The sequence below is a fragment of the Panthera onca genome, chromosome B4, assembly GCF_046562875.1.
Source record: "Panthera onca isolate mPanOnc1 chromosome B4, mPanOnc1 haplotype 2, whole genome shotgun sequence".
NCBI lineage: Eukaryota > Metazoa > Chordata > Mammalia > Carnivora > Felidae > Panthera > Panthera onca.
This window is the reverse complement of record NC_138345.1, coordinates 71,219,036-71,243,927: the sequence shown is the minus strand read 5'-3', so window position 1 is coordinate 71,243,927 and position 24,892 is coordinate 71,219,036. Positions and strand designations below refer to the sequence as shown.

The window sequence follows — 24,892 nt, the reverse complement described above, 5'->3', positions numbered from 1 at the left end:
TAAGCTTAAATCCTTGAGTGATTCTATAGCAAGACATGTAACACACTAGTGTTATTATTAATATTGAGTAATTTGCAGTTGCAAATAGATGGCTGCTGTTTTTATAAATTAATAAAGCATCACAAACTCTATATGACTGAACTTAATTTTATTGGTGTTTAAAGTTTTAATTCATTTAATCTCACCCATCATAATAGAATTTTTTATTCCTCATGTGAAGTCAGCGATTACAATCCTCTGTCCCACCTTTAACGAGGAAGCACCTCTGAGGGGAGTCTCATCTTAGTAGGTGGTGAGAAGGTAAGGCAAAGCTCTGTCGTAATATTCTTACTTTCCCCCTTTTTCCAGGTATTAAGAAAAATACAACAGGGTCTGCCACTCTCGGAACCTCTTCCTCATGACTTTGCAATCAGAATTTTCTTCTCCCACTTCATAATACAGGAGGGAGCAATCATAGCCCCAAGTTTTACCACTCCTCGAGCCTCCTTGGCAGCTGTCTATAGGAGTCACACTGGTGGCAGTCATGGAGGGTACCAGTTTCAACTAGAAGAGTTTACATGAGCAAACACCAGGCTCAGGGAAATACATGGCAGAGTCAGAACAAAGACTCTACTCTGGGTCTACGATGGTTGTACTTTGCAAAATATAAAGAAAACTGAATTTGCTGATGAACATTTCTAGAAGCTATGCCAAATTCAATTCATAAATTGTCCAATGTCAACAGGATCTTAAATTACCCCTCTGAAAAGCCCTCTGGCAAACTTTTCAATGTCTGATCGATATAAATAGGATTTTCATCTCGGAAATTTTTAATAAGTAGTTTTAATACAAGTACACAATCCTACAGCTGAAAAAATAAAATTGCTCCCATTTGGGAATATTCTAAAATCTTTCATGTAAAGTATGATTATTGTAGCATCTGAGTGGCTCAGTTGGTTAAGCATGTGACTTAGGCTCAGGTCATGCTCTCACAGTCTGTGAATTCGAGCCCTACATTGGGCTCTGTGATGACAGCTCAGAACCTGGAGCCTGCTTCAGATTCTGTCTCTCTCTCTTTCTCAAAAATAAACATTTAAAAAACATTTAAACATGATTATTGAGTCCCAATAACTTGCCAGTTTAACCAACATCTGTTGCATATTCTCTGTATTTGACCTGAACTATTTCATGTAATTCTCACACCTTTTCAGTGAGATAGGTATATACCTGCAAACAAATAAATGCAATACAGTGGGGGAGTAACTATAATTGACATTTATCTATCTATCTATCTATCTATCTATCTATCTAATTTTTTAAAGTTTATTTTTGAAAGACACAGAGACAAGAGTGGGGGAGGGGGAGAGAGAAAGAAAGAGAAAGAGGGAGAGAGGGAGAGAGGGGGAGAGAAAATCCCAACCGGGCTCCACGCTGCCAGCTGCAGAGCCCGACATGGGGCTCGAACCCACAAACTGTGAGATTGTGACCTGAGCTGAAACCTCTGAGTCAGATGCTCAACGGAACTGAGCTACCCAGATGCCCCTATAATTGACATTTATAAAATTGCTATGAACGCATAAGAAAAGAAGCACTTAAGTTTGTCTGAGAGAGTTAGATGAGGCTTTATAGAGAGGGTAGCATTTAAGCTGAAGTCTGAATGATGGTTGAGGATAGCCATGCATGCACACTGACGAGAAGCCCTATTGTTACCAGTACAAAGGCATTATGACTTGAGTAACCAACTGGTATTTCAACATTTTAATGGAGTATAAAATGTAAAGGGTGGGGGGTGGAGGTGGGGGAAGGTAGGAAGGATGATGACTAGGAAGAGGCCAGCAGCTGGCCATGGGCTAGATAACAGAATGGTCTAGTATGGCACGCAAAGGAATTTCTATCTGAAGAATTTTGAGGATCATATTTTTATGTTAAAAAGATAAAAAGATTACTTTGGACAAATGGGGTAAGAATAAAAGAAGAGAAACAATATTATACTCCTATAAGTAAAAGTTGATGGTAACCCAAACTAAGTAAAGGCTACTAGGGTCTTAAAGAGAAACAGATTCAAGAAATACTTAGCAAGAAGAATGCACAAGGCTGGCGATTGACTGTAAGACAGATGAAAGAGAGAAATCTTGGATATCTCCCAGATTTTTTGGCTTGAGTGACTGAGTGGACAAAAATCATGATAGGTTGGTTTTAAATATGATGAACCAGAGAAGCCCATGGAAGATCTTGGCGGAAATAGCCATTTGCCAGTTAGATATTCCAGGTGTGAAACTGAGCAGAGGCATTTGGATTTGAGAAAGACCAGCCCATAAGGAGGACTTGAAGCCATGACAGTGGATGAAAAACTACCTTTGAAAAACTAGCTGGGATGAAGAGATAAAGGAAAATAGGGTAGGCTTTTGTGGGATACTGATGTTTAAGGGGCTGTTATAGGATGGGGATTTGACAAACTGGATTGAAAAGAAAGAGATATATACTATGACTTTGAGCTTGTAAAGAGTGAAAATGCTGAATTAAGAGGCAGTCATTAGATAAAGTGAATGCATTCACAAGACTGAATTCTATATAATCATTACACGTAAGGACCCACTAACTTTCATATTTGTGTAACTGGAATATACCTTGGTCTCTACGACCTTGTCTTTCCCCTGAGTCTTGCCCAGAAACCCATCAGAATCAAAAGAGAAGGATAGGACTGAAGGAAAATGATGTCAAAAGGATTGGAGACTATTTTTTTGAACTGAAATTTTCTTAGGAAGTTGGATGTAGAATTATAACATTGCACATTACAGAGCAAAACTTCTAAAAAAAAAACCCTCTCTTTCTCAAGTTCTATTAGCAGCTGTCACCTCTATGTCTTCTCTCTTTTCCTCCCCATAACAACTCCTTCTGACCCCCGGTTCCTACTGTCCTACTTCATGGGCAGGAATCTCTCCCAGGGCTCTGAGCTTCTTCATTTTGCATCCACATCTATCACTCTATTCATTACAGGAAAAAATGGACATTTCTTGGCACCAACTTCAGAAGTCCCAGAAAGGAATGACAAGGACTATAAACAACAAATTTTAATTTTTTCCCCAGACACATATTTTTGTGTATAAAGTCATTTTTTTATAAAACAGAGACATATATACCTCTTTGGTTTCATGCTATTCTTATATTTTAGATCTTATTCAACTTGCAAATAAATGTTCAGGACTCAGCTATTGAAATCAAACAAAGATTAAAGGGATGATAAGCATCTTAGACATAAGTACATTTTTCTGCAAAGGGATATTTATAAAATACACTTTCATCAAAAATTAGAGACAAATGCACCAGATACATATTTGGTTTTAACTGTTCAGCTTTTCACAATATGCACCACAGGAGTGATATAGTTTTATAGGAGAAATGCATAATTTTGAACTCTCCAAACTTCATCAAATGTAATAAAGTCCAAGTACCATCTGGCAATTTGTAATTTTCTTGGGGTTCTTTTATGTATAGCCATCTGAGTCAAAGTAATAATAAACATTCACTTATTAGTAGTGTATTACCTTAGAATAGTGAGTTCACAGAAATCATATTTGGACTAAATAAAAACCCATATTCACAAATCAAATTCCCTAGTGATTCTGATACCACTAGATCTAAAAGGAAAACCCAAGAATCTGCATTTTTAACCAGTACAGTTGACTCTAATTCATGGCCACAAGAATCATCTGTAATGCCTAGTAATTCCCAGGCACCAGTGCACACCTACTAAACCAGAAACTTCTGACAATGTTCCAATAGCCAGAGAATTCACATCCTTGTAAGAGTTCTTGTGATTCTTCTGATCATGTAGGGATGGAAATCACCCCATTAGTGTAGATTTCTAATAGCAGGTTATGGCTACAATGCATTGTTACTCAGACTCTTTATCACATTATAATAGTCTAGCTTAGCTAAAATCAAGCAACCCTGAATGATTTTATTGTAATTCCAGGCACAACTCTGAAACTTTTTTCCGACTAAATTAATTTGTTTTCTTCTTCCAAATAATGTAATTTAGATATATGAAAAGATAATATTTCAACTGCATTTTAATTTAACTGTCATAAAAATCCTATAATGTGGGTCATGAAAAATTGTCATCCTACAGATGAGACTATGGACACCTAGAGATGAAGTGACTTAAACACATTTCCACTGCCACTAAGAAACTGAGTCTTGCTTCTAGTCTACTGCAAAAGTGTTCCTATCATTCAGTAAGCTTCCTGCCACCTAGCAAGTATTCTGTTGTGGTTGTTGTGTATATTAATTAATTTGATATACACAATACTATACGGTAAGGGAAAAGTATGGGCTTTAGGGTCACACAGATCTGTTTTTCTAATCCTCATTTTGCTGAATCCAGACTCTGTGTACTGTGAGCAATTCTCATTTTCCTCATTTTAAAAATTAGAGATAATAATATCAATCTTGTAGGGAGGTTGAGAAGATTAAATAATATACAGTGTGTCTAAGCATTCAGGATAGTGCTCGACGTAGAGTAAATGCTCAGTGAATAATAGCTTTTATTTTTCTTTCTGCTTCCTTCTCTCCTTCCATCCTGCCTTATTTTGGGTCTAGTGTGTTTCCAGTACAGCATTCTGCCCTTTTTAGTAGCTTGTTCCTTATTTCTAATATGGAAGGTTCATACTATGGTCTTCTAGTATTGGACCCATCCTTACTTAGTCTAAGTACACTAGGCTAGACTTTGAGCCACTTGTTGCACAACATTTCCCCAAGGCTCCTCTTGCTTGTAGAACTCCAGAGTTAATGGATCTTTGACTCAAAAATGATCTGTCAGGGTACTGGGCTGGGATTTGGAAGATCCAAATTCTAGACTGGGCCCAACCACTGTCAGGCAAGTTATCAAATCTTACTGGGTTTCAGTTGTAAAATCAGGACGTGATCATATGACCAAAAATTTTCCTCCTACTCTAAAATGCTAGGATTCTAAAATATTTTTAAACTTGTCATCTAAAAATGGCTGTTCTTCATTTCTTATTTTAGGTATGAGTTTAAAATAAATGTTCTGAATTACTGGGCATTGTTGTATTGGCTTCCATGATGTCTCACTGCCTACAACATTTCTTTTTAAACTTATTCCTAAGCTCTATAATCGTATCTTAAAAACTTAATAGAAGAGCTCATGGCAATATATCATATCCCTGATATTCCACTAAGAATAACTACAAAGTAGGCCAGCTGGGTGGCTCAGTCGGTTAAGCATCTGACTCTTGATTTCAGCTCAGGTCATGAACTCATGGTTCATAAGTTCAAGCGCTGAGTCGGGCTCCATGCTGACAGCATGGAGTCTGCTTTGGATTCTTGAACTCTCCTCTCTCTCTGCCCCTGTCTCTCTCTCTCTGTACCCCACTCTCAGAATACATAAATTAATTTAAACAAAAATAGTTACAGAGTATTAGCCCATCTCATCCAGGGACAGGATATTTGACATGAATGTCTGTCAATAGGGCTCATGTTTAGCAACACCTATCCAATTCTGACCTGAAGTATAACCACACTCTGAGTTTGAAATCTACCCCAGAGGAGCTGGGAGCCTGATCAAATGGCAGAATGGGTGTCTTCAACATTGCAGTTTTTATTATATACAAGTGGTGCAACGACAAGTGGTAACTGCTACACGTGACTCCTAGGACCAATCACAATATACACACAAAGATGGGGGTGAAAGTTATGGCTGGAACAATCTTTCAGGGTGATGATCAGTTACTAATCATTCCATGGCACCTGAAAACAATGATGCATCCATTGAAAAAATACAAATTTGAAGGAGTTATATCTTGCTGCCTCCATGTGGCTTTGAAAAAATTACTGCTCATGTGCAACAGTATAGGATTTATATTTTCCCAGTGTTTTAATCATGTTCTAGCTCTCTTTAAAAAAAAAAGTACCTTGGAGACTGAAGCATTTAAATTGGGATAAAACTTGAATGTCTCTATTTTCCACTTGCTTAACCAAATCTTATAATTCCTTCAAGCACCATTCTTCTCACATTATCCTTAAAGACTTGACTGATCTCACCTACTCACAATAATCCCTCATAGAACTTACCGCCTGTTTCAAAACTGTGATCTACATCATATGTTAACCAGACTATTAGTTTCATTTCCACGTGAATGTGTTTATCACTCCAGTGCCCATGACTGGACCCTAAAATGTGTTTGCCTGGTAACCCCAGTGCTTCCAGCTTATCTGTTATCTTCTGCACAATTTTCTTCATACTATAGGTCACCTACTAAGACATGTTCTCTGGCACCTCCTGCACACTGCCCACTTGGCTGGACTCTCCCATGCTGCATGGACATGTCTTACTATAAGATGTCTGTCTACTATTTGGAAGCTAGTTATTGGGACTATTAATAAATATATTGAGATTCCCCTCCACGATTGTCCTTGAATATTCTGTCATCCCACTAGATCAGGTGATGCCAGAAGTACAAAATGGTGACAGTAAATAAAAGGGAGATTCAACCTCTTAGGCACATATTGTGAAGACAGTAGGCATTTATGGTTAATCCAGGAGTTACTTCAATTATAAGGCCTTAGTCCATGTCATCATTTGGGACAGAAATTGTCAGTACTGTGTTTTAAGGTAGGTGTGTAACCTTTGAATAAGAAAAATGAAGACGTAAAATGATTGTGAAAAGGAGTTTAAAATACTTTGAAAGAAGTTCTATAATGTATTCCCAAAGCTGAAGGACATGTTAAAATTGGTGGTCAGACATTTAAACAACCCTTTCTTTCTAAGCAGCCTATAAACAAAATCAGTCAGACCAACTTGTCCGGAAAATATATGCCAACTTGTCAAAACACCATAGCTATTTAATTAAAATTGGTTCATGCTTGTTGCTCTGCCCTATGTTCTAAAGTGATTGATTCCATTTTCAACAGCTATGACCTCAAAACAAGTGCCCTACTGAAGTCAGGTTATTGGGGTTTTAAAATAAAGTCTACCAAAATTCATGATGTCTTTTTTTAAAATAGTCAACCGATTTCTGAGAACCATATACAAAACAGAAAACAAACACATTTTTAGAGGTTAAAAAGTGAAATCTTTGTAGAATGCAATTTTCGTAATTATTTTTTAAGTGCATTAGGAATTACTTTTCAGGAAATATCATTTTTCTTTACGTGTTTTTCAAACTAGACCAGAGTCCTTTTCAACACTTAACTGAGCAATTTGTTCAGATTTTTATTTGGATATTTAATTACAGTAAAATCATAATTCAATGAAAATGACCTAATTTAATATTATTGATAGCTCATTCTCCTGATGTTGGTAAACATTTTGGTTCTTGAAAAATCTCATGTTATTTGGCTTTTCTGAAATAATGCTGTGATCATTCATTTATTTATTCTTTCATTCAGCAAATACTTATGGTAAAACTGCAATGCATTGAACATGAGCTAGCTGTGGGAATGAAAAAATTGAAAAAACATACCTCCTCTCCTTGAGGAGCCCACATGTTAGAGTAAGTATGTAGATACATAAGTATGAAGGTATTAGGTAGGTATATAGATAAATTACAAGAGAAGTGCTGATAACATATATCAACAGTGTGAAGATTCACCAAAATATAACCTTTGAATCTTTCATCTTCTCTTTAAAAGCCTCTCTTCTAGGGGCGCCTGGGTGGCTCAGTCGGTTAAGCGTCCGACTTTGGCTCAGGTCACGATCTCGCGGTATGCGAGTTCGAGCCCCGCGTCGGGCTCTGTGCTGACGGCTCAGAGCCTGGAGCCTGTTTCAGATTCTGTGTCTCCCTCTCTCTCTGCCCCTCCCCCGTTCATGCTCTGTCTCTCTCTGTCTCAAAAACAAATAAATGTTAAAAAAATTTTTAGAAAAGCCTCTCTTCTAGAAGAATTCTTTCATCTCCTTGAAGCACATAAAGCTGATACTGCATATGTAATATATTTTATATTATGAATCTACTTACATACATAAATCAAAGATATACCCACACAGAAGGTGATGAGAGAAGCCTTCTAGAGGAGAGGATGATAGAGAGAAGAGGTTCAAGGCCAAACCTTTCTATAATTAACTATAAATTCCCAGAAATTTATCTTCTCATAGCTTCCTCTGCCTCCTGGGCACTTTGTTCAGCAGATGCTATCTTGATGCTAGACTACATTGATCCAGTTGTGAAACTTGACAGTGTTTAATATTCCCTACACTAATCCCCTAGAGTTCAGTTATATAAAGCATTCAGAAAGGACAGAGAATGCATGGAAACTTAACAACACATATAACTTAATCAGTCTCCATGGTCATTACCACTGCTTCATCCCATCCACCTCCACCCACCATCCACATTGGAGATTTTTACTGGCTTCTCAAGTCATCCCCACCTATACCCATCTTTCTGGCTCCACACCTCTCCTCCTCCTCCCCATAAACCCTCCCTACTCTCTTAATTTCCTCCTTTTCTTCCTCTCACTTCCTTCTTTCATTCTCTCTCTTCCTGTCTAGTTAAAAAGTACAGAACGTTCTTTATCTTATAAAGAGAAAGCTCCTTTATTTTAAAGGCTTCATACCAACAACTAGATCCTAGGATGGCAGGAAGATAAATTTTAAAAGTGGCAGATGTAGGAACGTTTGCTTTTTACCTGAATAATTCTTCTAAACGTTTCTTGAAATGCCTTTATTTTTCTACTCATATTTATTCTATTAAATTATGAATTCCTTTGTGACTACAAATGCCTGTGGACTGTGTCACTGATCTTTGATTTCCTTTCCCACTGTCCTGTGTCTCTAGCACCTGATATGGTGTACAGAGGGAATGAATTTGTAAATGTTTTCTTTTGTTACATTATTTATCACTAAGTATTTTTCCAACTGCTATATGTAGTGAAATGAGTCCCACGACCAAGTTAATCAACATATCCATTACTTCACATAGTTTATTTTTTAAAATGAGAATGCTTGAAATGTACTCTCTTAGCAAATTGCAACTATACAAAATAGTGTTTTTAACTATAGTCACTATGTTATACATTACATCCTCAGAACTTATTCATCTTAAAACTGGAAGTTTGTGCCCTTTTACCAACCTCTCCCTATTTTTCTCAACACCTGGCAACCATCATTCTACTGTTTCTCTGAATTTGGCTTTTTATTTGTTTTAATTTGGGTATAGTTGCTGCACAATGTTACCTGACTTTCAGGTCCACAACATAGTGATTCAACAACTCTATGTTGTATTAAGCTCATCATAAGTGTGGCTAATCATCTGTCACCATACAACGTTATTACAATATTATCGACTATATTACCTATGCTGTATTTTTTATTCCTGTGACTTATTTGTTCTATAACTGGAAACCTGTATCTTCCACTCCCCTTCACCCATTTTTCCCATTGCCCACCCCCTCCTTTCTGACAACCATCAGTTTGTTCTCTGTATTTATAGAACTAATTATACTTTTTCAGGTTTTTTTCCCCTTTGTTTTGTTTCTTAGATTCCACATTCCACATTAAATGAATTCATATGGTACTTGTCTTTCTTTTTCTGACTTATTTCACTTAACATAATACCCTCTAGGTCTATTCATGATGTTGCAAATGGCAAGATCTCATCCTTTTTCAGAACTGAGTAATATTCTGTATTCACACTTCACCTTCTTTATCTATTGATCTATCAGTGGATACTTGGGGTGTTTCCATATCATGGCTATTGTAAATAATGCTGCAATAAACACAGAAGTAGACATATCTTTTCAAATTAGCATTTTCATTTTCTCTGGGTAAATACCTTGGGGGGGAATTATTGGATTATATGGTATTTCTATTTTTAATTTCAATAATCATCAGGGAAATGCATATCAAAACCACAATAAAATATCACCTTACAACTGTCAGAATAGCTAGAATAAAAAAGATAAGAAATAACAAGTGTTGGTGAGGATGTGGAGAAAAAGGAATCCTCAGACACTGTTGGTGGGAATGTAAATTGGTACAACTACTGTGGAAGACAGTATGGAAGTTCCTCAAAAAATAAAAAATAGAATTCACAAATGTTTTCTGAACTTAATGGATCAAAACTAAGTTCTTAAAAAAAAAAAAAAAAAAAAAAAGAGGTTAGAGTGGGAGAGAGCCAAAGCATAAGAGACTCTTAAAAACTGAGAACAAACTGAGGGTTGATGGCGGGTGGGAGGGAGGGGAGGGTGGGTGATGGGTATTGAGGAGGGCACCTTTTGGGATGAGCACTGGGTGTTGTATGGAAACCAATTTGACAATAAATTTCATATATTTAAAAAAAAAACTAAGTTCTTACTGTGATGATTAGGACACTACTCTCAGCTGGAGAAAATTTTCCTGTCCATTGTTTTCCTTTTTCAAATTCTTGCTGCCTGCCCTTCTACTCTCATCTCTTTTTTGGAGTTTTGTCCTACTATCCTGTCCATACTGACATCTCTCTTTCTCTTTCTCTATTTTGGGAAGGTGGACTCCTAGGACACTTTTTTTTCTTTGATTATTCTACAATACATTATATTTTTAACTCTTACATATCTTACATATATCTTTTCTTCAATCTAACAAGAGATGAATGGGTGGGACATAATTGCAAATTAAATACTTATGCAATGAACTAAAGGAATATAAAAGCCAAATGGCAAAATTATAAATATTAAACAGATTTTGAGATAATATTTCCTCAGAGAAGTGTTTTTTACAATTTACGTCTCATGTTCTGTAGAAATGTGATTTATATGAGCCGCATGTTATATTATACTGGCATCTGTTTATGCCTTAGTTCTAGCGACTTTACTAGAACTGCAGAAAGATGTGATACATCAAATGGTTTTCACAATAAATGTAGAAAATCCTATTTAATAAACATTCATAAAAATAATTATACTTTCTCTACAAGTTTTCAGAATTGACCTACTAACTTTGTTAAGATAAAATCTTTATAGCAGTAATGTCATATTCTAAGGGTTTCTTTTCTTTTTCTTTTTTTACCAAACATTAAAATATCTTTTGATAGTGTAAGCTGAATTTTTCTACTATTAGAAAAGTCTAGGGTCAATTGCTTTAAAATCACTTAAATAAGTCCAATGAGAGAAAATCTTCTAATGAAATTATTCCCTCCACTTCCACTAATTTTGCTACTTTTCTATTTTTCTTTTGTCTGAAATATATGAATCTAGAATGAAATAGATCACAGTTTAGTTGGCTATGGATTTGTAGAATATTTGTATTATATATTTTTAAATGCCTTGAATATATATATCTTCTGGGGCTGTTTATTTTACCACTTGCACTAGTTCCTGAAATTTTAACATGATGCTCCCAAAGGGGGGGCAGAGTTTGCAGGAGACTCAGTGCTGAAATGTCACTTCTTTATCCTCATCAAGCAGTTATTACTCTGGGCATACTGCTGCCCATGTAAGGCTCTGTGTTAGGGAGACTCCAGGGACAAATAGTTATAAGTTATGGTTCCTGCTCCATAGAGCAGGAAAACAGTGAAATGGTGATTTGTGTCCAGGTGAAAAGTGCTACAGGAGTTCCAAGGAGGAAAGTGATTACATGCTTTTCATGAGGGGGAATTGGAATGGTCCTCAGCAGTAGGGTCTAGATGACCAGAGCAGGAGGAGACACATCTGGGGATAAAAAGAGGCTTACAGACACCCTGGAATGAGTGTGCTGTGGTCAAGGGCCAAACAACAAGCCCTATGGTCTGAGGTGGATCTACAGCATAGGATGGTCTGGGGTAGATCTACAGCATAGAATACATGTGAAAAAACACAGCAGGGCCAGATGGTGAAGGGCACTGGGAGCATGCTCTCGGAGTCCTGACTTTATACTTGGACAATGAGGTATCACTTTGGCTGAGAAGAGGCATGTACAACATGACATTCCAGACTGGAAGTTTATGAGCCTGAGCCGCATAGAGTGTGTGGGACAAGGAGACATCTGGAAGCAGAAGTTTGCATAGGAGATTATTTTACAAGTATACAGGAGACTCAGGACTGAATACAAGCAGAGAAATGATAAGGAAGGATTCGGCCACAAAAGACAGCAAAAGAGAAATCAACGGGACTGGCTCACTGACTCAGTACTGGGGGAGAGAGAAAAGGAGTTAAGGGCCCTAACTCTTGGGTCTCTTTCTGGACTTTCCTTCATATTAGACATCAATTAATTTAGCTTTTGAGGCCCAGCATCTCCCTGTTTTTCTGTGGAACTGCCTTGCCCCCAGTCACTTCACTGATGGGTGCAGGACAATCCAGTCCTTACAATCCTTTCCTCAGGAATCTAGAATTACGCCTGACAACTAGAGTGGTCTCCCTCTGAGGTATTTGCTGTGGCCATTTCCTTCCATATGAACTGGGAAGCTGAGAAAGCTTCTCTGTAGTAAGAAAAGAGAAGGAAACTGAAGGGAAAAATTAAAAAAGATGAGAGATGGAGAAAAAAAGCTAGGTCTGGGCTCCCTGGTGCACTTTGGTCTCTGCTTTCATGTGTCCCTAAAATGTAACTGCATCCCTCCTCTCTAATTCTGTACAGCATCCTTATAACACAGTATTACATCCCCCCACTTTGATTAAGCTAGCTTGGCAGGCTTATTGTTACTTGCAGCCAAAATCATCCAAACTGATAGATTCCTCAGCACAAACTCTTCGTTGTCGGTCAATTGATGCTCTGGCTACTCTCTGAACACTTTAGCACTTTACTGACTCCACATTTTCATACCATTTCCTTCATCTAGAATGCTTGCCCCTTCCTAATCCCTGCTGACTCTACCAGATAAATCCTTACTATCCTTTCTTTCTTCCTTCTCTCCTTATTAAGTACTTTTTGAGTGATTCCATAGTATCTATAAATTGTAATGTTATATTTTTCCACTTCAAGTCCCTGATTTTTGTGACCTCATTAGAAGAATAACTAAAAAGCTACAAAGAGGGTAGAAAGTGATGGACAGTAGGACAAAAATCAGGAAATTTATGCTCTCACATATACAAATTTAAACAATCCAAAGGACAGTGGTCTATTTGCTTACTAATACCTTTGGCTATAAAATGGGTTCAAAGAGGTAGGCCATTTGGCCAAAGCAGATATTTTAGATGAGGAAGTATATCATTCAGGAGTATCAGATGAAAGAAGATAAAAACAGCCTCTGAGGGGCACCTGGGCGGCTCAGTGAGCTAAGCAACTGACTCTTGATTTCAGCTCAGGTCATGATCTCATGGTTCTTGGGATCAAGCCCCATGTCAGGCTCTGTGATGACAGTGTGGAGCCTGCTTGGGATTCTCTCTCTCTCCCTTTCTCTCTGCCCCTCCCCCACTCATGTGTACTCTCTCAAAATAAATAAACATTAAAAAAAAAAAAAAAAAAAACAGCCTCTGAGGGACACCTGGGTGGCTCAGTTGGTTAAAGCGTCTGACTGGCTCAGGTCATGACTTCATGGTTCATGGGTCTGAGCCCTGCATCAGACTGTGTGCTGACACCTCAGAGCCTGGAGCCTGCTTCCAATTCTGTGTCTCCCTCTCTCTCTGCCCCTCCCTTGTTCAAACTCTGTCTCTGTCTCTGGCTCTCTCTAAAAAATAAGTAAACATTAAAAAAAAAAGTCTCTGAACAAGTAATGCAAAATACACTATTTAGCGCTACAAATTTGATTTTATAAATATCCAGAGGAGGTCCTACAGCAAATAAGAGACTGATATGGAACCCACCAGTGCTTTCTTACTTTCTCCACTATGCTAAACTATCCCACAGGAAATAAAGAAGAAATACATCAAGTTTTAGATGAGACAAACATTCCATTTTATATAATTTTTTAAATCGATAACATATTTTAAACTGTTGTCCATTAAAATAGAAATATATTCCAGGAACCATCTTGAACCTAATGCCTGGGCTATACTGTGAAGCAACAGCAACAATAAACTGTTATTCTCTTTTAAGACACTACAGAATATTGCTTATAAAGGCTTCTCTTTGCCTCTAAAATGAGAAAACCAATCTGCTATCTTGTGAAATCTCACATAAATCTGGCACACAGTGGCGTTTACCTTCCCTTCAGCAATTGTGGCCTTTGTTCTGGTAACTTACAATGTCTCAGGAGGGGAAAATCCAAAATTGCCTTATGAAATCAGTATGAAAATGGGCAGCAAATGGATGGACACTTAATGAGCAAGAAAAAGTGCCAAGAAATAGTTAATGTTTCTTTCGGCCTCATTCAAAGGAACATTCCTAAGACCCCAAAGCACTCACAGCAGAAGATTACATGAGTAGCACCGGTTAGCGCAATGCTATTGTACAAACAATGTGTTGCTGAGCAGGGCAGAAATATTGTTTACATGAAAATGGAATGATCTCTAGTGAGTACTGAAAGAAAGTGATAATTTCCATAACCAGGAAAAGCATTTTTACATCATTCCGTTTCAACCGCTATAAAACCCTGAGTTGTTTTGGCAATTGCTTATCCCTGCTTTGCTGGCTTTATATCATCCTCATCTCTGCAGCTTTTCATTTACTAAATGACAGGGTTTTTTGTTGTTGCTTTGCCTTATTTTTTGCCTTGAAATCTTGGCAGAAAACACCACCATGCTGTATGGTTTCTCAGGGTCCACCTTGCAATGTTCATACAATGAATTTTTGGTGCTACTTTCACAAAAGCCCAGTTGGCTTATCCTACCAGTAAAACTGCTGAAACTATGATCAGAAAAGCTCCCCCAATAGCAACTGTAAACTAAGCACTTCTCTACCTTTATGGAGCCTTTCATTCTACATACAGTGTTTGTTATACTGAGAACAAAGCACAGAGCTGTTTCAGTGAGAGAAGGGAAATACAAAAACACTTACCTGCATTACAATAAGGAGGTCAAAGACCAAGATGAAAGAAGCCAGGAATGCTCTGGAAACTTCATCACTGGGCAAAAATCCCCGATTCAGCTTGTCCCAGCTGATCCAGTCAGTTGTAATGACAAGTACAACCACAGAAGTGAGAGTAAACAGAACCGTCCTGCAAGAAACAAGATACTCATTAAAGAACGTTAGACATAATAATATAGACAGTGAAGAGTGTGTGTTATCTGTGCTTTATTAAATGTCTATCCTTTGCCAAGTACCCTTTGCCAAGGCATATTCACCAAAATGAAGATGAACAAAGAAGTAAATTAAGTGCTTTCTTTCAAAAGCAATTAGAAAAAGGTATGATAGCATCTATCCCAAAATTTTCCCTTAAGAACATTAAGGTAATGATTATAGAATAAATAATTAACAACAAAACCATTACAAATGGCCTTGGCTAGTACAATACATGTCCCAACGAGAACACTGGTGTGTACCTCTCATTACATGTACATCATTTACTGATGGTAGTAGACATCCACATGTAAGAGCAGAAGGCAGATGGGAAATGGGCAAAATCCAAGCCTTTGGATTTTATTACGTGCTACAAAAGAGAGGGATAGCTAACCAATCCCATCATCATCCCCAGGGCCTAAGGAGCTCCATGGAAGAACCACCTCTACACACGAACTGTGTAGCCACTTCTCATAGGACGTGTTTCATAGATGGCTTGTGGCCTAGTGACCTGTCTAGGTCATACCGTTTGATTACCCATTCCTTGTTATAAGATACTAGGGACGTGAGCTTATTTCTTATCTTTGTGGCCCTGTGAAATCTTGCATAATTGTATTGATGGAATTCAATGAATTTTTGTTGGAATTATAACAATTAACAATTAAGGTTTTAAAAAGAATCAAGAGTACTTAAATTAGTCTTTAATATTGACATTGAAATTAAATCTGAAATATGGGCAGCAAAAATTTAATATGCCAGAGAATTATCTGTAATGTAGTTAAACCTCTGCTTTCAGAGCTACATTGGTATCTGGATATTGTTTTGAATTGTAAAAAGGAGTCTATGGCCATACCACCCTAAACACACCTGATTTTGTCTGAATTATAAAAACAAAAATGAAAAAAAAAACCAATTACTTTGAAAATAATCAATCTAAAGAAAGAAAAAAAAGAAGAAACAAGGAAATAAAAAAAGACAAAAAAAGAATGGAAGAAAATACATGGAGGTGAGATAAACCTTAGAAGAATACCTACCCATTTTGATAATTAACAAACTTGTTTTTGCCCTCTGATGTTTGATAATAATTGATACAAAAAACCCACACAATAATATGGACCATCCTAAAATTCTCTTTTCAACTGAACAAAGCACAAATTTCTAACTTTAAATACTGGGTTTGCTTTTTACAACCTCTTATTTGTAATATTTGATATAATGAATATCAAATAAATAATTTGATATAATGAATATAATGAACTCTTCCTTAGATTTCTCCCTCTGTATGAATAAAAAAAGATATATTTAAAACGTTTTTGAAAAATAAAAATGTCTAATAAAATTATTTTATTAAAATTGCAAACTGTCAAAGAATTTGACTCATGATCTCTAAAATATAAATTACAGATTGTCTCTACTACCATTTAGAATATCTTTGATCATTTGTAGAAATTCAAATGGATTAATTAAGAATGGGAGGAATCGTAAATAACTATTACAATTCAAGAGAAATGAAACAGCAAATATTATACAGTCTAACATAAGAATAATGGGATTTTAAACAAATTTTTCTCCAGGTTAAATCAGTTTGTGGTTTTTGATTTTGTTTTTTTCTTTTAGGCAAGTAAAAAGTCTATATATTTAATGCAATAAGAAATCCCTGGATGGCATATTAGTCCAACAATATCACTCAAAACAAAGCTCCTTTTATCTTCCTTCTCCTCCATCTTTAATATGACTTTCACCCTTATTATGGTGAGATGGTTTCTCTATCACCAGACATTTCATCCAGTCAGGCATTAAGACAGGAGTAAATGCCCAAAAGACATTCCAGTGGATCTGCTTCTTTCTTTTTTTAATGCCAGTATAGTTAATATACAGGGTTATATTAGCTTTAGGTGCACATTATGTTGTTCAACAATTGTATACACTATTCAGTGCTCATAAGAGTACCCTTAATCACCTATTTCACCCATCTCCCCTTTGGGAACCATCAATTTGTTCTCTATAGTTAAGAGCCTGCTTTTTTGGTTTGTGACTTTTTTACTTTTTCTTTATTTTTTTTATTTCTCAAATTCTACATGAGTGAAATCATATGGTGTTAGTCTTTCTCTGACTGACTTATTTCACATAGCATCATACCCTCTGGATCTATACATGTTGCTAATGGCAAGATTTCATTCCTTCTTAAGGCTGAGTAACGTTCCATTGTATATATATGCCACCTCTTCTTTATCCATTCATCAATCAGTGAACACTCGGGCTGCTTCCATGATTTGACTATTGTAAATAATGCTGCAATAAACATAAAGGTGCATATATCTTTTTGAATTAGTGGTTTTATATTCTTTGTGTAAATACCCAGTAATAAAATTACTGGATCATATACATGGTAATTCTATTTTTAATTTTTTTGAGGAAGGTCTATACTGTTTTCCACATTGGCTGCACCAGTTTGCATTCCCACCAAAAGTACAAGAGGGTTCCATTTTCCCCACACCCTTCCCAACATTTGTTGTTTCCTGAGTTTGTGATTCTAGCCATTCTGACAGGTGTGAAGTGATATCTCATTGTAGTTTTGATTTACATTTCACTGATGATTAGTGATGTTGAGCATCTTTTCATGTGTCTATTGGCCAGCTATATGTCTTTGGAGAAATATCCATTCATGACTTCTGCTCAGTTTTTAATTAGATTATTTGAGTGTTGAGTTTTACCAGTTCTTTGTATATTTTAGATACTAACTTTTTAAAAATTTTTTTAATGTTTATTTATATAGTTTTGAAAGAGAGATTGAGAGGACAGGTTGGGGAGGGACAAAGAGAGAGAGGAAGATACAGAATCTGAAGCAGGCTTCAGGGTTTCAGCAGTCAGCACAGAACTGGACACGGGTTGGAACCCAGAAACCATGAGATCATGACTTGAGCCAAAGTCGGACACTTAACCGACTGAGTCACCCGGGTACACCAGGATATTAACCTTTTATTAGACATGTCATTTGCAAATATCTTCTTCCATTCAGTAGGTTGTCTTTCAGTTTTTTGATTGTTTCCTTTGCTGTGCAGAAACTTTATATTTTGATGTAGTCCCAATAGTTTATTTTTGCTTTTATTTCCCTTGCTTCAGGAGACATACCTAGAAAAATGTTGGTACAATTGATGCCAAGAAGTTACTGCCTATGCTCTCTTCTAATAGGATTTTTATGGCTTCAAGTCTCACATGTAGCTCTTTAATCCATTTTGAGTTTATTTTTGTGTACGGTGTGTATGCTGTAAGAACGTGATCCAGTTTCATTTTTTTTTTTTTTTTTTGCATGTAGCTGTCCAGTTTTCCCAACACCATTTGTTGAAGAGATTATCTTTTTCCCATTGCATGCTCTTGCCTTCTTTCTTCAAGATTAATTGACCACATAATTTTGGGTTTGTTTCTGAGCTGTTTCCTTGATTTATGTGTCTAATTTTTTGCCAGTACCATACCATTTTGATTACTAAAGCTTTGTAGTGTATCTTGATACCTCGGATTGTGATAGTTCAGTTTTGTTCTTCCTTTTCAAGACTGCTTTGGCTACTTGAGGTCTTTTATGGTTCCATACAAATTTCAGGATTATTTTTTCTAGTTCTGTGAAAAATACTGTTAGTATTTTGACAGGGATTGCATTAAATCTGTAGATTGCTTTGGATAGCATGGCCATTTTAAAAATATTTGTTTTTCCAATCCATGAGCATAGAATATCTATTTTTTGTGTGCTCTTCAATTTCATTTATCAGTGTTTTGTAGTTTTCAGAGTACAAGTCTTTCACTTCCTTGATTAAGTTTATTCCTAGGTATTTTATTTTTTTGGTGCAATTGTAAATGAGATTTTCTTAATTTCCTTTTTGTTTCTTTATTATTAGTGTATAAAAATACAACAGATTTCTGTATATTGATTTTGTATCCTGCAAACTTACTGAATTCATTTATTAGGTCTAGTAGTGATTTGGTGGAGTCATTAAGGTTTTCTATATATAGTATCATGTCATCTGCAAATAGTGAAAGTTTTATTTCTTCCTTACCAATATGGATGCCTTTTATTTCTTTTTCTTATCTGATTGCTGTGGCTAGGCTTCCTATGTTGAATAAAAGTGATGAAGTGAACATCCTTGTCTTGCTCTTGATCTTAGGTGAAAAGCTCCCAGTTTTTTCCCACTGAGTTATGATGTTAGCTGTGGGTTTTTCATATATGGCTTTATTATGTTGAGGTATGTTCTCTCTAAATCTACTTTGATAGTTTTTATCATGAAAGGATGTTGTACTTTGTCTAATGTTTTTTTCACCTAATGATAATATGGTGTAGCATGTTGATTTGTTAATATTAAACAACGCTTGCATCCCAGGAATAAATTCCACCTGATCATGGTGAATGATTTTTTAAATATATTGTTGGTTTTTGTTTGCTAAATTTTTGCATCTGTATTTATCAGAGATATCAGAGATATCTCTGTCTGTCTCTCTCTTTTTTTTAAGAGTCTGGCTAAAGGTTTATCAATTTTGTTGATCTTTTCAAAAAGCCAGATCCTGGACTCACTGATATGTTCTATTTTTTTTTAGTTTCTATTTTGTATATTTCTGCTCTAACATTTATTATGTCCTTCCCTTGACTGATTTTGGATTTTGTTTGTTTCTCCTGCTGTAGCTCCTTTAAGTGTTAGGTTAGGTCATTTATTTGAAATTTTTTTGGTTCTTGAGGTAGGCCTGTATTGCTATAAACTTCCCTCTTAGAACCACTTTTGCTTAATCCCAAAGATTTGGACTATTATGTTTTAATTTTTATTTGTCTCCATGTATTTTTTGATTTCCTCTTTGATTTCTTGGTTGACCCATTCATTGTTTAGTACCATGTTATGTAGCCTTCATGTATTTGTGCTCTATCTAGGTTTTGTATGTGTATGTGTGTGGTTGATTTCTAGTTTTATAACATTGTGGTCAGATGCATGGTATAACTTTGATCTTTCTGAATTTGTTGAGACTTGATTTGTGGCTTAACATGTAATCTATTCTGGAGAATGATCAGTGTGCATGTGAAAATAATGTACATTATCCTATTTTAGAATGGAATGTTCTGACTATATCTGTTAAATCCATTTAGTACAAAATACCATTTGAGGCCACTGTTTCCTTATTGATTTTCTGTTTGGATGATCTATCCATTGATGTAAGTGGGTGTTAAATTCTCCTAGTATTTTTGTATTACTACTGAGTAGTTCCTTTTTGTTTGTTAACTGTTTTATGTATTTCGGTGCTTTCATATTGGGTGTATAAATATTTATAATTGTTATATCTTTTTGTTGCGTTGTTCCCTTTATTATTATATAGTGTCCTTTTTGTCTCCCATTACAGTCTTTGTTTTTTAGTATATTTTGTCTCATATAAGTATTGCTATCCTGGTTTTCTTTTCACTTTCATTTGCATAATAAATCCTTTCCCTCTATTCATTTTCAATCTGTATGTGCCTTTAGGTCTGAAATGAGTCTCTTGTAGGCAGCCTACAGATACGTCTTGCTTTTTTATCCATTCCCTCACCCTTTGTCTTCTGTTTAGAAAATGCAGGCCATTTACATTCAAAGTAACTATTGATAGGTATGTACTTATTGCCATTTTGTTACTTGTTTTATGGTTGTTTTTATAGTTCTTCTCTCTTCCTTCTTTCTCATGTTCTCTCACAGTTTTCTGGCTTTCTCTGGTGATATACTTAGATTCCTTTCTCTTCATTTTTGCATATCTATTATTGTTGTTTTATCTGTGGTTACCATTAGGTTTGTATATAACATCTTATGCATATAGCTGTCTATATTAAGTTGATGGTCACTTAAGTTTGTCTCATTCTTTACTCCTCTCCCATCCATGTTTTATGTATATGGTGTCATATTTTACATCCTTTATTTTGTGAATCCCTTGATCAATTTTTATAGATATACTTAATGCTTTTGTGCTTCCTACTTTTCTTAATCCTATTTGTGGTCTTTCTTTTTGACTCTTTGAGTCTGTTTAGTATTTTTGTAGAACAAGTTTAGTGGTCACGAATTCCTTCAACTTTTTTTTGTCTGCAAAATTCTTCATCTCTCCTTCTATTCTGAATGATACTTTTGTTGGATAGACTATTCTTCATTGCAAGTTTTTCTCTTTCAACACTTTGAATACATCATGTCACTCCCTTCTGTCCTGCAAAGTTTCTGTTGAACAATCTGCTGATAGTCTTATGGGGTCTCCTTTATTTGTAACTTTTTGTTTCTCCTACTGCTTTTTAAGATTCTCTCTTTATCACTACTTTTTGCCAGTTTAATTACAACTTATCTTGGTATGGACCACCTTGGGTTGATTCTTTTGGGGGCTCTCTGTACCTCCTAGATTTAGATATGTTTCCTTCCCCAAATTCAGGAAATTTTCAGCTATTATCTCTTCAAATAAATTTTCTGTTTCCTCTTCTCTCTCTTCTTCTGGGTTCCTTACAATGCAAATGTTATTATGCTTTATGGTGTCATTGAGTTCCAGAATCCTATTTTCATTTTTCATTATTATTTTTTGTCTCTCCTGTTAAGCTTGACTGATTTTCATTTATTCTGTCCTCCAAGTCACTGATCCATTCTTCTGTTTCCTCTAGTTTACTATTTATCTATGTAGTTAGTGTATTTTTGATTTCAGTTACTTAGTCCTTCACCTTTGATTGGTTCTTTTTGATGTTTTCTGTATCTTTGTTGAGGATCTCAATGAAGTCCTCCATTCTTTTCTCAAATCTAGTGAGTACATGTATAACCATTACTTTAAATTCTCTATCAGGCATATTATTTATATCTGTTTTGTTTAGCTCTCTTGCTGTGATTTTGTCTCATTTTTTCATTTGAGACATATTCCTCTGTCTCCTCATTTTGTCTAACTTTCTGTGTCTGTTTCTCTGTGTTAGGAAAGCCAGCTACATCTCCTGCTCTTCAACATAGTGGCCTTATGATGAAGAGGTCCTGTAGTGTAAGGTCCCTGTTCACCAGAACCTGGTGCTTCAGGAGTATCCTCTGTGTGTGTTTTGGATGAGCCATGTTTGCCTTTAGTCTGCAATGGCTCACTTTGCATATTGTGGACAGGATTTGGTACCTGTGGCCAGTCTGGGGCTGCCTTGAGCTTAAGTTGAGTCAGACTAAGTATATGCCAGAGATGCAATAGCACTGAACTACAGGGTGCTTTCCCTCTGTTGTCCCCTGAGAAACTTTTGTTGGTGGCAGGGTCTGCAGTCAGACCAGATGTCTGCCCCCAGTCCACTGTTGGGGAAGCAGTTGGACTGGTTATCTTCCCCTCTCCTTGGGACAGGAGTAGTTCTGGCCACTGCTGGGGCTGTTTGCATACTGCCAGGCTTGTGGCACTGGTTTGCATTGGCTGTGGCCAAGGGTATATTGGAGGGAGTGTGGCATGTGGTGCCAGCAAGGTCCATGCTCATCCACTGAGGGAGAGGATCTGCAGCCACCAGGGAAAAACTCCTGCCAGGCCAGCTGGGTTGGAGGGAGCAGATCCACAGAGGTGCACATGGGCAGTGTGCACTGTTAGCAAGCTAGGTGGAGAGTGTTGCTTGGTGCTGTTTCCTGAAGGTGTTCTTGTATCTAGGCTGGGGGTGCCCAGGAGGGAAATGCTGTCCACTAGTTCTTCTGTTCTTAGAGGGGTCTCCCAAAGATCCCTGTCTCTCCAGAACATGCTGTGAGATGAGTAATTAATCTCCTTCCCATGCATGCCAGGTTATTCAAACTGCTGCTTCTATGCTGTATCTCAGTGGGACTGTTTGTTGTGTTGTCTCTTTACAGGTGGGGACTCTGTCCTCCTGGCTCTCCCAGAGACTAGCCTGCTGATTTCTGATGTTTCAGATTTTAAGCCCCACTGATTGTTAGGCCCCTCTGGTTTTCAAAGCCAAATGTTATACAAATTTGTCTTCCCTGTTTGGGTCCCTGGTGCCAGGGATACTTGACAGGTCTGCTCCTTTCCCCTCTCCATACTCCCTGTGCCCCTCCCTTCTGGGGACAGTCATGCAGGTCCCTTTGTCCCTAGACCATGTCTCCACCTTTCCTTTCCTCTTTGATATTGCCTCTTCTCTACATTTAGCTGTGGAGAGTCTGTTCTGCCAGTCTTCAGGTCATTTTATGCTTTATTTACACTGATGTGTTGTTATCTAGTTGTATGCATGGAATGAGGTGAGCTTAGGACCCTCCTACTCCATCATCTTCCCCAGAAGGCTACAGGCTAGTATTTTCAATATCATCCCTGTACTTTTTTCCCAAGAGATACCAAGATCTCCTTTTGTGGAGACAGTTGATTACATTGGAGTTCATACTCTAACATTACCTCATTGGTCTAAATATGTAAACTGGTAATGTAATGTAATGTAATGTAATGTAATGTAAAATTAAATATTCATTAAGAGGCACATTTTTAGGTGTCAAAATCTGGGAGTTTGGAATAAGTGTCTGCTGAGCTATCAGAAACCTCTTATATGTCAAGATTTACAAAGGAGTTAGTCATGCTAATAATCTCATTATGGATAAAGTCATTAAAGTTAACCATTAAAACATTTTGGTACTTGAAATTTATCATAATGCCTGTTGTGTGAGAGCTTCCTAAGTTCATCTTTTGGACGTTTGCTTTATTTGATATATTTTCAATTATCCAATATGTAATACCTGTTCTAAGAGCTTTTCATAGATGTCTTCCTGGCTTTATTAAGTAATTCTGTTTTGAGAAAGAGTATTGCTACACATATCAAGAAAAAGTTAGTGGTGATACTTTATCACTCCAAAGGGAAATTAAAGGAAACATTCTGCCTAATATTTAATATTTACTAGTATAAAAAAAATAAAAATGGCAATCATTAAATATGAAGGCATACAGCTCAAGACAGTTCTAAAAATAAAGTCTCAAGAGAATGGAAAAAAGAAAAAAAAAAAAGCAGGACCAAAACACATTAATTAGTCATTCCACTTAGTCCCTTCTCTAGATAGAACTTTAGAAGCAAATGTACTGCATGTCTTTTGTTTTTCTCAGCCACTTCTTGTAAAATTGTTAGACTTTACCATGCTATGATAATTCAGTCAGAACACCTGTTTAAAAGAGCCATGACTCAGGTTATACAAAAACAGTCACTTTTATGTGAAACTGCTACAAAGAAAATAGTAATGGTAGCAAATTACTATTACAGTTATGTGCCACTTATAATATACCAAGCATTGGCATAAGCACTTTACACAAATTAACTTATGTAACTTATATAATCCTTACAACCCTATTGTCACCACCCCCAATTTAAGTGCAGAAACTCACAGAAAGTTCAAATAACTTGACCTGAGTTACAGACTTTAAAAGTTACATGAAATATAAGATATGAGTGATATGACATGATTCACATCCAGGCTGACTTAGAATAGTCTGTGTGATAACCACTGTACAGATTGCCTCTCATAGGAAGCTATTGAATATTATCCTTCTGTAACTGTGTAGCAAGGATTTCATTTATTTTCCTTTTTTATTACAAGTATAATATTGGAAAATTATCATCCAGAAATACTTAACATTGAAATATAAAACTGACACAGACTGACAAGAACTGGTAGGCAACAGTTAAAAGGAATATTTTTGTGGCAGCAAAAATGGAACCTCATAAATGCTGGCCATCAATGCAACATTCTCAGGTTTTTATTTAACCAATATGATTGAAAAGATGTTTACTCTGGACCATGATTCTTGGGGAGTTCCAGCTTCTCTTTTAAGTAGCATCCAATTAAACAATTATCTGGATTATTTCCTTTCAGGCTGTAGCCAACACCAGCAGGACATACTGGCTCATCA

General features: G+C 36.5%; 1 protein-coding gene across 3 annotated transcripts in view; it reads right to left on the bottom strand.

Annotated features, from left to right (window-relative positions):
* Positions 1-24,892, bottom strand: part of TMEM117 (transmembrane protein 117) — a 492,479-nt gene that overhangs the window by 66,473 nt on the left and 401,114 nt on the right. For all 3 annotated transcript variants that reach the window (XM_078449928.2, XM_078449929.2, XM_078449930.2), the window contains one exon: positions 14,822-14,981. In XM_078449928.2, the coding sequence (XP_078306054.1) occupies positions 14,822-14,981 (160 nt within the window). The remainder of the gene's footprint in view (positions 1-14,821; positions 14,982-24,892) is intronic.